This window comes from Rana temporaria, chromosome 9, assembly GCF_905171775.1.
Source record: "Rana temporaria chromosome 9, aRanTem1.1, whole genome shotgun sequence".
Lineage (NCBI taxonomy): Eukaryota > Metazoa > Chordata > Amphibia > Anura > Ranidae > Rana > Rana temporaria.
In genome coordinates, this window is record NC_053497.1 from 164,878,023 (window position 1) to 164,894,550 (window position 16,528).

A 16,528-nucleotide genomic window follows, 5' to 3' on the forward strand; every position below is an offset into this window, starting at 1 on the left:
TTATCTCCTCCACCTTCGTGATCCATTGGGATACTGTCGAGCGCGCCTAATTTAAATGGTACACGCCCCATTTGAATTAGGCGGGCTTTCGCCGGACGCCTTTACGTTACACCGCCGTAAGTTTACAGGCAAGTGCTTTGTGAATCAGGCACTTACTCTGAAAAAATGCGGCGGTGTAACGTAAACGGGATACGTTACGCCGCGGCGCAGGTACCTGAATCTGGCCCTATGTATGTACTGCCTGTCCTATTGCCACCCAATTTCCTTTTAGTTCTCATTGGTCCAGGGATGGAGGCACACATTACTATATGTATGCCTCATATAAAGCCCCATTTGTTTTTCCCCCCTAGTCCTGTCAATGTGATGCACAGATGACATGTGCTTCTCTCATGGACCATCTTCATGTTCACTGTACAGGGATCCACTATTGCCAATGGATATCGACATGTAAGCTAAAAGATGATAACAGCACCTCGGGGACTACGTTTATTAGATATGATGGAAGAGATTTCATCTACCTGGATAAAGAAAAGGAGTTCTGGATATACACCATGGATGAGGCTGAGCTCACCGCAAAAGAATGGAACAACCCTGAGAGTCCTAATACAAAATGGGGACATTTACAGAGCAGATATCTGGACAGTGAATGTATACATGATTTAAAAGTGTTCCTTGAACATGGGAGAGAAGATCTGGAGAAAAGAGGTAACTGCACTATATACTGTATATATTTGCAAAAGAGGAAAGTTACATGCCCTTGTGCATGGGAGCAACAGTCTTAAGTCACTTGCAAATAACCAGTAGTATCACTGCACTCCTTTTTTCTTACCCAAAGTAAAAGATATTTTAGTTCCAATGCATAGGTTTGTACAAAGGTGTACAACAGTTGCAAGCTTCCAAGTGCTCCATCTGTTTCACTTGATGGAGATCTGGAAGGCTTGAAACTGGTGTGCAGCTTTGTACAAACCTGTGCACTAAAAATAAAATATCTTCTAATTTGTTCACTTGTCATTTACTGACTATGCAGGACAAAAAGGTACAAAGAATGTAAAACAATGTTAAAGCTGAATTCCAGGAAGTGAAGACACACTAATGCCGTGTACACATGGTCGTAAATTCCGACATGAAAAGTCAGATGTGAGCTTTTGGTTGGAAATTCCAACAGTGTGTATGCTCCATCGGACTTTTGCTGTCGGAATTTCTGCCAACAAAAGATTGAGAGCAGGTTCTCTATTTTTCCGCGGAAAAAATTCCTATTGAAAAATCTGCTCGTCTGTATGCAATTCCAATGCGCAAAAAACACGCATGCTCAGATTTAAGCAGAAGAGCCAAACTGCCTATTGAACTTCATTGATCTCGGCTCGTTGTATGTCTTGTACGTCACCGCGTTCTTGACGGTCGGAATTCCCAACAAGATTTGTGTGACCATGTGTATGCAACATAAGTTTGAGCCAACATTCCATCAGAAAACATCCACGGTTTTCTTGTTGTAATTTCCGATCGTGTGTACGCGACATTAGGGTCCAAGGAGCTGCATGACATCTCCTGGGCGTATCTCTATTATTTACATTTCACAGGTTTTTTTGTTTTGCTGAGAGACATATTGGGAATCTGAGAGGAGAGAAACACACAGAGCAGAGCATGTCCCTTTTCCTCTCCCCTCTGCTGCCCATTTCCAGAAGTCTTTGTATTTTGTGAATGCATTTACATAATACCAAGGCTCCTGTGATTGGGCAGGAGGAAGTGAAGGCCTGGCATAGCAGCTCAGAAGCTAAATGTATGAGAAAAAATGTTTTTAAATTTAAATCAGATTTTTTTTTTTTTTATCAAATTTATTTTAATAAAATGCTATTGGAGTTTTTCTATTTAAGATACATTAATAATTTAGTTTATTCATCATGAAATGGAGCTTAGTCATGTAGCATGAGGCTGTATTTTCTGCATTGTTTACATTTTTGGTAAACTTATTCAATGAATACACAATGTAAAGGGAAAAAAATATGTGCGCTACCCAAAAACAAAAATAAGTGTAACAAAGAATGAACCCTGAACAAGAGTGAATCAGCTACACAGGAATGTGACAAAACTCAGACAAATGTGGATGGTAATGTAGCGCTATGTATGAGCCGAAAGGCAATGGCTGTATACACCTAATTGGGTGTGACCATATATTGTGACACAAAGGGTGTAATGACAAAAATTGCACCACAACAAAATGTGAAATTCAAATCAATAAAGTGAACAATATAAACAAAAGTGTAATGTAGTGTCCATAAAAAATAAAACAATGAAGATGTCATGTTATGGTGAGGAACTTCCCAACAGAAATCTTCAAATATGAGGTGGAATACATAAATGCGCTTACCGCAACTGTTGGACCCAAATGTCGTATGACAGTGGATCGATCGAGCTTGGAATGTCCCACAGAGATGTCACCTGAAGTCCAGAAGGGAATGGAGTCTGCTTCCTAGGCAGTCAGATGTCGTCAACCCAGAAAAGGGCAGGAAGACCAGATGTTCATTGGCCACCGACTACTCCAATACTGAAGATCCTAGTAAACCGTGGGTATGGCAATCATAAAAGATCCTCCAAGCATCCAAACACGATCTGGTTCAGGTAAGTGAGAACCCTGGCATGGGTACTGGAAACCAACTGGAGAGAGCTAAAAAAAACTTATCTTCCACAAATTCATGTAAAGATAAGAAACAAAAAGGGGCTCCAAATGGTGTAGGTCATAAAGAGGTTTTAATGAAAAAAACAATATACATAATAAAATATAAAAAAAAGGTGATCACAATTCATGAGTATTAAAAGCAATATGGGGAGCAAAATGCATGGCCCAACGCGTTTCGATCCAATAGGACGTCTATAGGGGCATTAATCTGCTCCCCCATATTGCCATATATTTGTACTAAAACATAAGTCCATACTCAATGGCCAGTCAATCAAACAGGAGGTGGTAAGTGGAACCGTGTGGTTGGACAAAATTCAGTCACGTGATATGACCATGGTCCAATTTCCTACCACGGACCAATCACTACAACAAGCAAAAGTCCTTCCTGGTTAAAAGTGAATCGAACCAGGAAGTAACAACAGCAGCACATTGCAAACAGCCTGCCAAAAAGCCTGCCAAAATTAGGTCATTCTCTCATGTGACTGTCATGTGACTGTCTATCATGTGACTGTCCCTGCTCAATCACCATTAGTTCAGGTAGACATGTCAGCAACAAACTGTGTGTCAAATGTCAAATCTGAGAGAGAAAGACAAGGAGGGCGCCTGATTGAATCCCAATCTGATACGCACTCCAGTACCTGACATTGTATACTACATTGCCACAAACATGACCAATAGTGCATGAATGCCGCAGTCACGGGACACAAATTAAGTCACTGTAGTGACGATCATGTGACCCAAAGGAACCAGGAAGAACATCTGACCAGATGAAATCGGACATGTGCCCAAAGCCTAGCATCGTGCACCGCATCATCACGGCGATCGAACAACAGCCAATGGTGTGCGGGCGTCGCGCTACATGGATGCAATCATGTGACGAAAGTCACGCCAATCATATCAGAACGACATGGAAGAAAACAGCGCAGACGCAGTCATCTCTTCAACTATCACGTGATTGGAAAGACGCCCAACGCTATCTAAATAGAGCAAATGGGCGTCATCTCACTTCCTGCTACGCACTCAAATGGCCATTCTCACCCACTGTCTCAAAATAGAACAGTAAGTGAAACAAAAGCCACAGAGGCCAAAGCAGATTCAATACATACCACAAACATTATAATAAAAACTGAGAAACTAGTCAGACATCTAAAATACAATGACCTACATCGAAGCCCGAATCGTATGGGAGAATTCTATCATGACCCTTATAGATATCGCGATAGAGATGAGGATACATACAACCAATCCCCATATAATTATAACTATGAGCATTTAGGTACCTCTCACTATCCGGGTTTTCTCAGGTCCACACAAGAACATCCAGGAAACCAGGAAAGAAGAGAGGCACTAGAGGTGGTTGGAGGGTCCAAAGCAAAAAGAAACAGAGTCTAGCTGGCTCTGGAGTTTTCAATCTGAGTTCTGTTTGTCTAACAGATGAGGAGAAACTTGTACTTAATAAGGGTCTGAAATATGTCCCTCCAAGACCTCTCAATAGGTTCTCCACATTTATAGAAGTGCATAAGTTCATTAGAAAGCTCAGCATCCAGAGACACTTCTTGACCTTTCCCTCCAACAATACCCCTATGTTGAATGATGGACATGTGCACACAAGACTGTCCAATCCCTCATTATTTAATCCCCCTGGGACTCTGGCACCATCCATTAATGTGTTCCGTAGCCTTGTACTACAAGATTTGGATATAATACCACCTAAAAAAAAATTATACTGACCCGAATATTGGAGCAGGTTTGAAGCAACTTTGTGACCGAAAAAACCTCATCATACGTCCAGCCGACAAGGGTGGCACCATTGTCATGTTGGACAAAGATCATTATATTAAGGAAATGGATAAGATACTTGGAGACTCTAGTACATACAGTCGGATCCAGACGGACCCGACTGCACAATACCAGAGAGCCTTAACTGTATTGGTAGATGTGGACTTTGCTTTGGGCATACTTGACAAGAAAGAGAAGAGCTATCTTGTTCCTTTAGCTCCCCGTATCCCAGCCATCTACTACCTTCTGAAAGTGCACAAAGACCCAGTCCACCCCCCTGGCCGGCCCATAGTCAGTGGGATCGGGAAGTATGTGGATTTTCATCTACAACCATTAGCAGCAGCTTTTGGGGGGGTGCAAACAAACAAACAAAAAAAACATTTGCAGCCTCACTGTGCCCATCAAATGCAGCCACTGTGCCCATCAAATGCAGCTACTGTGCCCATCAAATGCAGCCACTGTGCCATGTCATCAATTGTCACCACTGTGTCATGCCATCAATTGTCGCCACTGTGCCATGCCTTCAAATGCAGCCACTGTGCCATGCAATCCAGCCACTGTGCCATCATTTATCGCCACTGTAACAGCTACCCATGTAGTGTGAGGGTCTCAGCCGTTGGAGACATCCTTTTCCCTGGCAAAATGCGATATGCAGGTACCGCCGGTATATCCCATCGAACGCCCTTCCAAGAAACGAGACGGGCTACGTTTGCAGAGTCAAGCAGGACTGCCTTTTATTGCCACATTTTTCTTCCTTAAATCTGGTTACAAACTGTACAGAGACAAATGACACTCCCCCCCCCCCAGGGGGGACTTCAATACACACACTCTGAAAGAATGACCTTCCCTTGAGCCAATCAGCCGCCAGCCGCTTCGGCTCCTCAACTTAATCAGACAATAGAATTCAATTAACCTTTAAAACAATTATACACTCACACATAATCCCCATCAGCATACACCTCACAGGAGGGGTGTTACCTCCAAAAGAGAGTTCATTAGCTATGCGAAGGGAACATTAGCATTCAGCAATGAAAGAGACCCTTTGTCCAATTAACCCTTTGAGCTCAGAATACAATGTGGTACATCCAATTGTGACAAGCCATGCAGTTCCTTGTAGTCCTTCCTACATGAGATTATAACTGTCCCGGCAGCATGCATATGTCCGTTACACTACTCCCCTTTTGTGGAACACTCCGGCAGACCCGGATTGATCCTTTTCGGATCAACTTGGGGATGTCCGGTCTGCTGTTAGGGTAAAAGTTCCGTTTGCCTGGACAGTCCGTCGGCCTTCCCATTGGCTTTACCAGGTCGGTAGCTGATGGTGACGGTGAAGAATAGAATTCAATTCTGGAACAGTCACTTGCTTTGCTCTCTCAATGGCTCCCAAAACCTGTTGCTGATGCTCTTGGGACAGATACGGCACCACCTGGATGCAAATCCCATTTAATCTTTTGACAATTTCCGCCTGTTTGTGCATTTCAATGTTCAAACCACGGGACATCTCATAATACATGACGTAGTGTCGTTGCATCTCTGATTTCTCACTGGCCAACTTGTCACATTCCCATTTTAGACTGTGATATTGTGCCGGATCTACAGTACATGTCGGGGAAGGTAGTCTTACCCGGTTCTCAGCAGCAAGCGGGTTGATTCCAGCAACGCGGGTGGTCACGGCACAAGCAGCAGCAGGTGTAGGTAAATAAGCCGAAGTCAGAGGGCCAATGTCGTTGCCCAGCACCACCTCGGCAGGTAGGTTGTCCATGATACCAACTGTGGTCTTTCCTGACCCGGCTCCCCAGTCTAAGTGCACCCGGGCGGTGGGTACGCGAAATACAGCACCCCCTGCGACCCGGACGGCAACTGTGCGAGTGGACACGTTCTCTGGCTTTACCAGATGTTTTTGAATCAGAGTGATAGTAGTCCCGGAATCTCTTAGGCCTTGTGCTACTTGTCCATTCACTCGTACCTCCTGACGGTGATGCTGACGGTTATCCGGAGAGGCCGCTTGTATTGGGTCTGCCTCATACCAAATTCCCAGACATTCCTCCGGGCCCCCCTCAGTCTCCAGGCAGTGGGCCGCAGAGGGACGTGACGGAGTGCCCTCTGTGTTGGGTGTTGTGCATCTCCAGTTGTTATTTGTAGCTCTCAAAGGGCAATAACGAGCAATATGTCCCGTGTCGCTGCAGTGATGGCACGTCACCCTAGGCGAATCCCGGGGGTAGTTGCTAGGCCCCTGAGGACGTGGTGGGACTGGAGCCCGAAACTCTGGGCGTCGGGTGATGGTTGGAGTACGCGGTTCTACCTTCTGAGCCAGCCGCATAGTACCCTGGCTTACTTTCCTTGTCTCCGCGTACTCATCTGCTAGCCGAGCCGCCTCGTTTAAGTTAGCGGGACGGCGATCTCGTACCCAGTCTTGTATGTCTGCGGCCAGGTCTTGGAAGAAATGTTCCATTAGGAACAGCTGCAATACTTCCTCCCCGGTGTTGGCCTTGCACCCTTGGACCCAAAGGGATGCCACCCTTTGTAACTGGTTGGCCCATTCCATGTGGGAGTCCACAGCCATCTTCTTGGACTCCCAGAAGCGCCGGCGGTAGGCTTCTGGCGTTATGGCATATCGGGTTAGCAGCGCCTTTTTAACTTGCTGGTATTGTAAAATATCCTCTGGAGCGAGAGCCCGAAAGGCTTCATTGGCTTTGCCCGACAATTTCCCCGACAAAATAGTGACCCATTGGTCTGGTGGTACCTGGTGTAGTGAGCACTGCCTCTCAAAGTCCGCCAAATATCCATCGATTTCCTCCTCACTTTCTACAAAAGCTTTAAATGCAGTGAACGGTATTTTCTTTCCTGTAGCAGCAGGTGGGGGGGTAGGAACTGCAGGTGTAATGGGCTGTCTCGCTCTTACCAGTTCCAGTTCTTGTCCCCTCTTCGTTTGTATCTCTTCCCTTGCTTCCCGGAACAGCTGGTTTATTAGTTCCACGGACGTTTCTGGATACAAGGATAATCTCCGCTGTACAATCCCAGTAATTACATCTTCTTTGCTGACCGGTGCAAGGGGCTCAGTTCCTTCCATGGATCCATCCATTTCGTCCAGCTCCAGCAGTTCAGCTATCAGCTCCCTCCGTGGTCTGTTGCTGGCGCTCCTACCACGACTCTCCAATAGATCTTTTAGTGTGGATCTTTTCAGCCTGGCGTACTGCGACTCCATTCAGCACTTGCTCTTTGGATAAAAGGACCATCCCACTGCTGCCAACCAATGTAACAGCTACCCATGTAGTGTGAGGGTCTCAGCCGTTGGAGACGTCCTTTTCCCTGGCAAAATGCGATATGCAGGTACCGCCGGTATATCCCATCGAACGCCCTTCCAAGAAACGAGACGGGCTACGTTTGCAGAGTCAAGCAGGACTGCCTTTTATTGCCACATTTTTCTTCCTTAAATCTGGTTACAAACTGTACAGAGACAAATGACACTCCCCCCCCCCAGGGGGGACTTCAATACACACACTCTGAAAGAATGACCTTCCCTTGAGCCAATCAGCCGCCAGCCGCTTCGGCTCCTCAACTTAATCAGACAATAGAATTCAATTAACCTTTAAAACAATTATACACTCACACATAATCCCCATCAGCATACACCTCACAGGAGGGGTGTTACCTCCAAAAGAGAGTTCATTAGCTATGCGAAGGGAACATTAGCATTCAGCAATGAAAGAGACCCTTTGTCCAATTAACCCTTTGAGCTCAGAATACAATGTGGTACATCCAATTGTGACAAGCCATGCAGTTCCTTGTAGTCCTTCCTACATGAGATTATAACTGTCCCGGCAGCATGCATATGTCAGTTACAGCCACTGTGCCCATCAATTGTCACCACTGTGCCATGCCATCAAACACAGCCACTGTGCCATGAATTGTCGCCACTGTGCCCATTAATTGTCACCACTGTGCCATGCCATCAAACGCAGCCACTGTGCCATCAATTGTCGCCACTGTGCCAAGCCAAACGCAGCCACTGTGCCATCAAACGCAGCCACTGTGCCATACCATCAAACGCAGCTACTGTGCCATCAATTGTCACCACTGTGCCATCAATTGTCACCACTGTGCCCATCAATTGTCACCACTGTGCCATCAAACACAGCCACTGTGCCATGCCATCAATTGTTACCACTGTGCCCACATCAACTGTTACCACTGTGCCAACATCAATTGTTACCACTGTGCCAACATCAATTGTTACCACTGTGCCCACATCAATTGTCGCCACTGTGCCCTATATTTGTTGCCACTATGCCCTTCATTTGTCACCATTGTGCCCTTTAATTGTCGCCACTGTGCACTTCAATTGTCGCCACTGTGCACTTCAATTGTCGCCACTGTTCCCTGTAAAATGCTGCCCCCCCCCGCCCGGCACTTATCTTTCTTGGGTCAGCCACCCTCCTTGCACGGTCCCTCGATGTCTTCTCCCGCCCTCAATGATGCTTCAGCCAATCAGGTTACCGGTAACCAGAACCGGTGAACCTGATTGGCTGAGACGCCTGTCAGTCTTATCCCAGGAACGCACCCCGTGTGTCCCCTGGATAACTATTTGGAAGCCGATTACAGCCTGAGGGCTGGCTCTGATAGGCACTTCCAAAGCCAACCAGCTGCTGTTATTCAGATGGCCGGCACTCACCAGGGGGCCAGCCATCTGGATAGTGGGCGGCAGCAACAATACACAGATTCATGCAATGCATGAATCTGTGTATTGTATTCAGTGGCGGTGCGGGAACGAGTGGGGGCAGCGCTCCTGCGCCCTTTATGGACGCATCGTCACTGACCATTAGTGAGACAAGTGCCTTCTTATTTGAAGGACACTGGTGACACTATTAGACTGTTGGAATCAATTGTATACGAGGAGGGCACGATTCTAGCAACGGCAAATGTTGCCGCCTAGTATATATGCATCCCACATGATTTGGGCTTTGAGGCAGTAGAATACTACTTGTCCCAGAGTACCCCTTTCCTATATACAACGGAATTTCATCATGGACCTCCTCAGGCTTGCTGCACAACATAATTATTTCTGGTTTCAGAACCAGTTTTATGTGCAAACTAGAGGAGTTGCCATGGGGGCTAAATTCGCCCCTAGTTTGGCGAATCTTTTTATTGCCAAATGGGAGGAGGATGTCGTCTATGCCTATAAGAGACCCAAATTGGTCCTTTGGGCCCACTATATAGACTTTGGATGAGTTTATGTCTTTACTTAATTCCAATGATAGGGTTATACGCCTGAGCCATGAGGCCAGTCTTTCTTCTGTTCATTTTTTGGATCTTGAAATTAAAGTGGTTGAGCACCACTTGGAGTTCACCACTTTTTTTTAAACCAACCGACCGGAATGGTTACATTCCGGTCAATAGTTGCCATCATGCCCAATGGCTCAAATCTGTGCCACGCAGCCAGTTTCTCCGTTTACAGAGAAACTGCACTAGGGCGGAGGACTACATTGTGCAGTGTAGTATCCTGAATGGGAGATTCCTCGAGAAAGGGTATTTGCCTGCTGACCTTGATGGGGAAATCGATCGAATTTTACGGATTGATCGAGATTCACTACTACAGGTTCAGCCTAAAAAGACAATGGACACCAAGTTCAGGTGGTCTTTTTTCATTACCTACGCTGTACAATCCAGACAGGTGAAGGAGATTAGATTCATGTATAGATAGGGAAATGTAGGATATGTTCTGGCCACATTCATATATGTACATGTCCCATTTTTCATTATTGTTGGTTCATTCAGGTGTATTCTATTCACACACCTCTGGATGGCACTGTGCAGCCTTTCAGGTTTACTATACATGGGGCTTCGATGTAGGTCATTGTATTTAAGATGTCTGACTAGTTTCTCAGTTTTTATTATAATGTTTGTGGTATGTATTGAATCTGCTTTGGCCTCTGTGGCTTTCGTTTCACTTAGGCCCGGTACACACGAGCAAACATGTACGATGAAACCGGTCCGTCGGACCGTTTTCACGTACATGCCTGCCAGAGGGCTTCTGTACGATGGTTGTACTAACCATCGTACAGAAGTCCGCGCGTAAACAATACGCGGGGCGTGTCCGCGTCGTCACCGCGGCGATGACGCGGAGACGTGGGCGGGCCTGCCATTTAAAGGCTTCCACGCATGCGTCGAAGTCATTCGACGCATGCGAGGGACGGCGGGCGCTCGGACATGTACGGTAGGTCTGTACTGACGACCGTACATGTCCGAGCGGGCAGGATTCCAGCGGACGGTTTTAAAACACGTCCAGGAATATTTGCCCGCTGGGAAAAGGCCCGGCGGGCAAATGTTTGCTGGAATTCGGCCCGCTCGCGCCTACACACGACCGAACATGTATGCTGAAACTGGCCCGCGGACCAGTTTCAGCATACATGTTTGGTCGTGTGTACGGGGCCTTACTGTTCTATTTTGAGACCGTGGGTAAGAATGGCCATTTGAGTGCATAGCAGGAAGTGAGATGACGCCCATTTGCTCTATTTAGATAGCGTTGGGCGTCATTCCTATCACGTGATAGTTTTAGAGATGACTGCGTCTGCGCTGTTTTCTTCCATGTCATTCTGACATGATGGGCGTGACTTTTTCATCACATGATTGCCGCACTGACAACGTCATCCATGTCACGCGATCGCGACGCCCTCCTTGTCTTACTCTCTCAGATTTGACATTTGACACACAGTTTGTTGCTGACATGTCTACCTGAACTAATGGTGATTGGGCAGGGACAGTCACAGGATAGACAGATGAGAGAATGGCCTCTTTTTGGCAGGTTGTTTGCCATGTGCTGCTGTTGTTACTTCCTGGTTCGATTCACTTTGAACCAGGAAGGACTTTTGCTTGTTGTAGTGGTCATGGTCATGGTCATATCGCGTGACTAAATTCTGTCCAACCACACCGTTCCACTTACCACATCCTGTTTGATTGGCTGTCCATTAAGTATGGCCTTTTATGTTTTAGTATAAATATATGGCAATATGTGGGAGCAGGTTAATGCCCCTGTAGACGTCCTATTGTATTGAAACGTGTCGGGCCATGCATTTTGCTCCCCATATTGCTTTTAATACTCATAATTTGTGATCACCTTTTTTTATATTTTATTATGTAGATTGTTTTTTTTCATTAAAACCTCTTTATGACCTACACCATTGGATCCCCCATTTCTCTTTACATGAAATTGTAGAAGATACGTTTTTTGTGAGCCCTCTCTAGTTGGTTTCCAGTTCCCATGCCAGGGTTCTCACTTACCTGAACCAGATCGTGTTTGGATGCTTGGAGGCTCTTTTATGATTGCCATACCAATGGTTTACTAGGATCATCAGTATTGGAGTAGTCGTTGGCCAATGAACATCTGGTCTTCCTGCCCTTTCCTGGGTTGACGACATCTGACTGCCTAGGAGGCAGACTCCATTCCCTTCTGGACTTCCGGTGACATCTCCGTGGGACATTCCAAGCTCGATCGATCCACTTTTGTACGACATTTGGGTCCAACGGTTGCGGTAAGCGCATATGTATTCCACCTCAAATTTGAAGATTTCTGTTGGGAAGTTCCTCACCATCTCATGACATCTTCATCATTTTATTTTTTATGGACACTTTTGTTTATATTGTTAACTTTATTGATTTCAATTTCACATTTTGTTGTGGTGCAAATTTTGTCATTACACCCTTTGTGTCACAATATATGGTCACACCCCATAAGGTGTATACAGCCATTGCCTTTTGGCTCACACGTAGCGCTACATTACCATCCACATTCAATGGCCCGGATTCACAAAGCACTTGCGCCGACGTATCTCCAGATACGCCGCGTAAGTGCAAATATGCACCGTCGTATCTGTGCGCCATAGCCACAAACTAAGATACGCCTAAAAACAGGCTTCATTCCACCGACGTAACTTGCCTACGCCGGCGTAGAGTGGGCGCATATTTACGCTGGACACATGTGGTGCTCCCATTGATTTTCTACTCAAATATGCAAATGAGGGAGATACGCTGATTCACGAACGTACGTGTGGCAGACGCAGTGCGCGTAAAGTCATACGTCCGGCGTAAAGTTATGCCCCATAAAGGAGGTGTAACTCAGCAGCATCCATGCAAAGGGCTGCACCAGTGAACCCAAGCCAGCGTAATTTATTTAGTTGGACGTGGGTCTGGCTGGGCGTAGGTTACGCTAACGGCGTACACAGTGATCTGGCGTAGCATAGGCATTTGTTCCGACGTGGTTGTGAGCATGCGCTGGGCCGTGGACGCATCCCTGTGCGCATGCTCAGTTCGTTTTAAGTACTTTTCTGGCGCTCGGCCCATCATTTACATGGGGTCACGCCTGATTTGCATGGCTCACGCCCACTTACACCTATGCCGGCTTACGCCTGAGAAACCCAGCGCAGTTTTGGGATCAGTGGCTTTGTGAATTCCGTGCTTGCCTCTCTGTGCTGCGTCGGCGTAGCTTACAGGAGATACGCTACGGCGGCATAAATGTGCGCCGCTGTCTGTGAATCCGGGCCAATGAATGCAAGCTGAGATAACATGCACCACATTGATGTATTTACACAATTTCCCAGTAACCATGAGATAAAACAAAGTTCAGGAATATTCTCTTTATCCCATTGTTTTGCAAATCTATGTACACTGCAAACTGTTCTGATATCGCTGTTTTACTAATCTGACAGTTTATTATTCTAAATAGGAAACCTTCATTTTGTTTGCAAATATTAAAGATTCTACCAGCAAGTAGTCCTTACATTTAAAGAGCACCTGTCATTTTAGATCCATCATGGCAGCGCCTGTTAGCGGGCATTCACTCACCTGCTGCCGCCACGTCCCTCTTGTTGTGTCACTGTTGCATCACCAGCCAACCTATTAAAGTGAATGGGACTGTCGATGAGAACAGCGGGTCAGAGGAGGAGCCGCTGTGGGACAGAGATGACCGTTATTCTTAAAGAATTATGATTTAAATCGACTTGATTTAAATCAAATCCACCCTGGGAAAAAAACATTATTTAACCACCTCAGCCCCGGAAGGTTTTACCCCTTCATGACCAGCCCATATTTTGCTATTTAGCACTGCGCTATTTTAACTGGAAATTGCGTCGTCATGCAATACTGTACGCAACTAAAACTTTTAGCATATTTTTTTTCACATAAATAGAGCTTTCCTTTGGTGGTATTAGATCACCACTGGGTGTTTTTTTTTTTTTTTTTGCAATATTTACAAAAAAGACCAAAATGTTAAACAAAAAAACTATATTTTCTACTTTCCGTTATAAAACATGTCCAATAAAATCAAATTTTGTCATACATTTAGACCAAAATGTGTTCTGCTACATGTCTTTGGTAAAAATGAAATCCCAATAAATTTATATTAATTGGTCTGTGTGAAAGTTATAGGGCCAGATTCACAAAGCAGATACGACGGCGTATCTCCTGATACGCCGTCGTATCTGTTGTTCTATCTATGCGACTGATTCATAGAATCAGTTACGCATAGATAGCTATAAGATCCGACAGGTGTAATTGTTTTACACTGTCGGATCTTAAGATGCAGTACCGCGGCCGCCGCTGGGGGGATTTTGCGTCGTAAACCAGCGTCGGGTATGCAAATTAGGAGTTCCGGCGATCCACAACGGATTTTCGCGTTCGCTACGTCGCCGCTAGTCTAGTTTCCCGTCGCATAGTTACACTTTTTTTTTTTTGGTGCCCTAACTTTACACAGCAAGCGTATTGCTGTGTAAAGTATGGCCGTCGTTCCCGCGTCGAAATTTAAAAAATAACGTCGTTTGCGTAAGCCGTCCGGGAATACGGAATTACGCTACGCGCGTCGCCGTTCGAAAAAATTACGTCACGGCGCGCAAAGCACGGCGGGAGTTGAGAAACGGAGCATGCGCAGTAGGTCCGGCGCGGGAGCGCGCCTAATTTAAATGGCACGCGCCGGAGGCTGCCAGCGTAGGTTTTCATTGCAAGTGCTCTGTGAATCAGGCACTTGCGATGAAAACTTGCGGCGGTGTAACGTATCTACGATACGTTACGCCGCCGCAATTCTACGTGAATCTGGCCCATAGTTTCTACAAACTATGGGATAGATATTTGAAAATTAATCTGATGTACTGATGGCCTATCTAATTTCTTGAGGCCCTAAAATTCCAGTCATAATAATTGTCATAATTGTTTTGAAAATGAAGAAATTAAATTTAAAAAAATGTTCAGTTTTTAACATACCGTCACTAGTGCAGTACAGCATTATCACAGGACTCGGGTGGTGGTGATCAGGGAAGCTGATTGGTGACAGCATTTCGTTTTTTACAATTTTTGTACACGCTTTCATCAGAGTAGTTCATGTCACCATAGTAACTCTGTACTACTCTGAGGGGTTGATTGGGATTATTATTTTTTACACTTTGTTAGCTGTTACAATGAAGATCATTGTAACAGCAACATTTTCAACTGTCATGAAGGTGTTAGTGTTGAGTGTTATGTGTTGGTATATTCATAACAGCTGCAATCGCTAGTGATCTGTGATTAGCTACAACTATTCACATGGTACAGGGTGCTGGGATTGGACTAGGTACTATGTGATAGCTGAGGGCCAATCACAGCATAGGAAACACAGCTGTTATGAATGTATTCATTCATACAGTAACTGCTGTGTTGACATTGTGATGCAATCACATGATGACTGGGCCCTGGGTATCGGGATCCGCAATCTGCTGTGTCCGGTGTACACAGCAGTCACGGGGGACAACCTAAACTGGAGCAGGCACACTGACACACATGTATGTGATTTTGCCTGCATGTGCTGCCCCGCTGCATGATGTGTGCTGTGGTAGGTCGGTAAGTGGTTAAACCAGCAGAGCAAATATCAATTTAATTAAATAGCTTTGTGATGCAATTGCCTATATATGCTCCAGTTTAATTCTCCCTGCTAATTTAATGCTGTGGGTTACAGGTAACAGGTGTTCATGTGTGATTCATCTCTCTCTGTAAAGACTGTTCATATGTTAAATAAGGCTAGCTTTTGAAAGGTTTTTAATTGTGTGATAACCCTGTCTACAACCTAGTGATACTCAGAGGTGTTAATAGGTGTCAAACTGGATGCAGACGAAACGTCTGCTTAGGAAACTCAGTGTGTAAAGGTGGTTTGTTGTTATGCTGTTTAAGGAATGTGCAGTGATTAGACATGATAATTGTCGGTCGGTGCCGACCTGTCTAGAATGTTTTAGTAATTAGCCTTAGTGTGTGATTGGGGGGGGGGGGTGGAGATTTCATTGTTGCTTGAATGTCTTGGACTGTATAAAAAGCGGAGAAGAAAAACATTAAAGTGTGTTGTTCCAGCAGTAAGCTTGTCTTATGTGTGGCTTTCTGGGCGACTCCAGGAATATTCCTCCTCGTGGAATATTGGGGTGATTTTCGTTATGGGAAGAAGGGAACGTTGACGGGGATATCATTGTAATACCGTCACAAGCTTCTCACACATGACCCTCTTATATACCTTTCCACTAGAAATTTAAGTTTTCTTTGCTTTTATATTCTTAACAGTTCGTCCAGAGGTGAAGGTGTGGGGTCATCGTCAGTCGGATGATGTGACCAGACTTCATTGTCTGGTGTACGGGTTTCACCCCCGACCTGTGGAAGTGAAATGGGTGAGGAATGGGGAAGACCATATTCCTTCAGATGAAATGACTCAAATTCTCCCCCATCCTGATGGCACCTATCAGATCAGAGTCAGTGTGAAAGTGCCAACAAGTAATGGAGACACTTACTCCTGTCATGTGGACCACAGCAGTCTGGAGGAGATTATGATTGTGAATTGGGGTGAGTGAAACAGAGAACACTAATGCCTTGTTCACACGGTCGGACTTTTGACTGTACAAAAGTCCACTGTGAGTCCGTCAGAAGTCCAATGGAAAGAAAGAGAACAGGTTCTCTATCTAAGGTCCGTGGGACTTCCGACAAAAAAAGTCAGATGGAGGCTACACATGGCCAGACTTTCCGAGGAAGAAAAGCCAGTCTGACTTTTTTCTCAGAAAGTCCAACAGTGTGTACGAG

At 45.4% G+C, this 16,528-nt stretch overlaps 1 protein-coding gene across 1 annotated transcript in view; it reads left to right on the forward strand.

Annotated features, from left to right (window-relative positions):
- The window catches only part of LOC120914275 (class I histocompatibility antigen, F10 alpha chain-like), a 60,486-nt gene extending 44,064 nt beyond the window's left edge, over positions 1-16,422 (forward strand). Inside the window, exons 3-4 of the mRNA XM_040324901.1 lie at positions 418-705; positions 16,019-16,422. Coding sequence (XP_040180835.1) covers positions 418-705; positions 16,019-16,302 — 572 coding nt within the window. The 3' untranslated portion in view covers positions 16,303-16,422. The remainder of the gene's footprint in view (positions 1-417; positions 706-16,018) is intronic.
- The last annotated feature ends 106 nt before the right edge of the window (positions 16,423-16,528 follow it).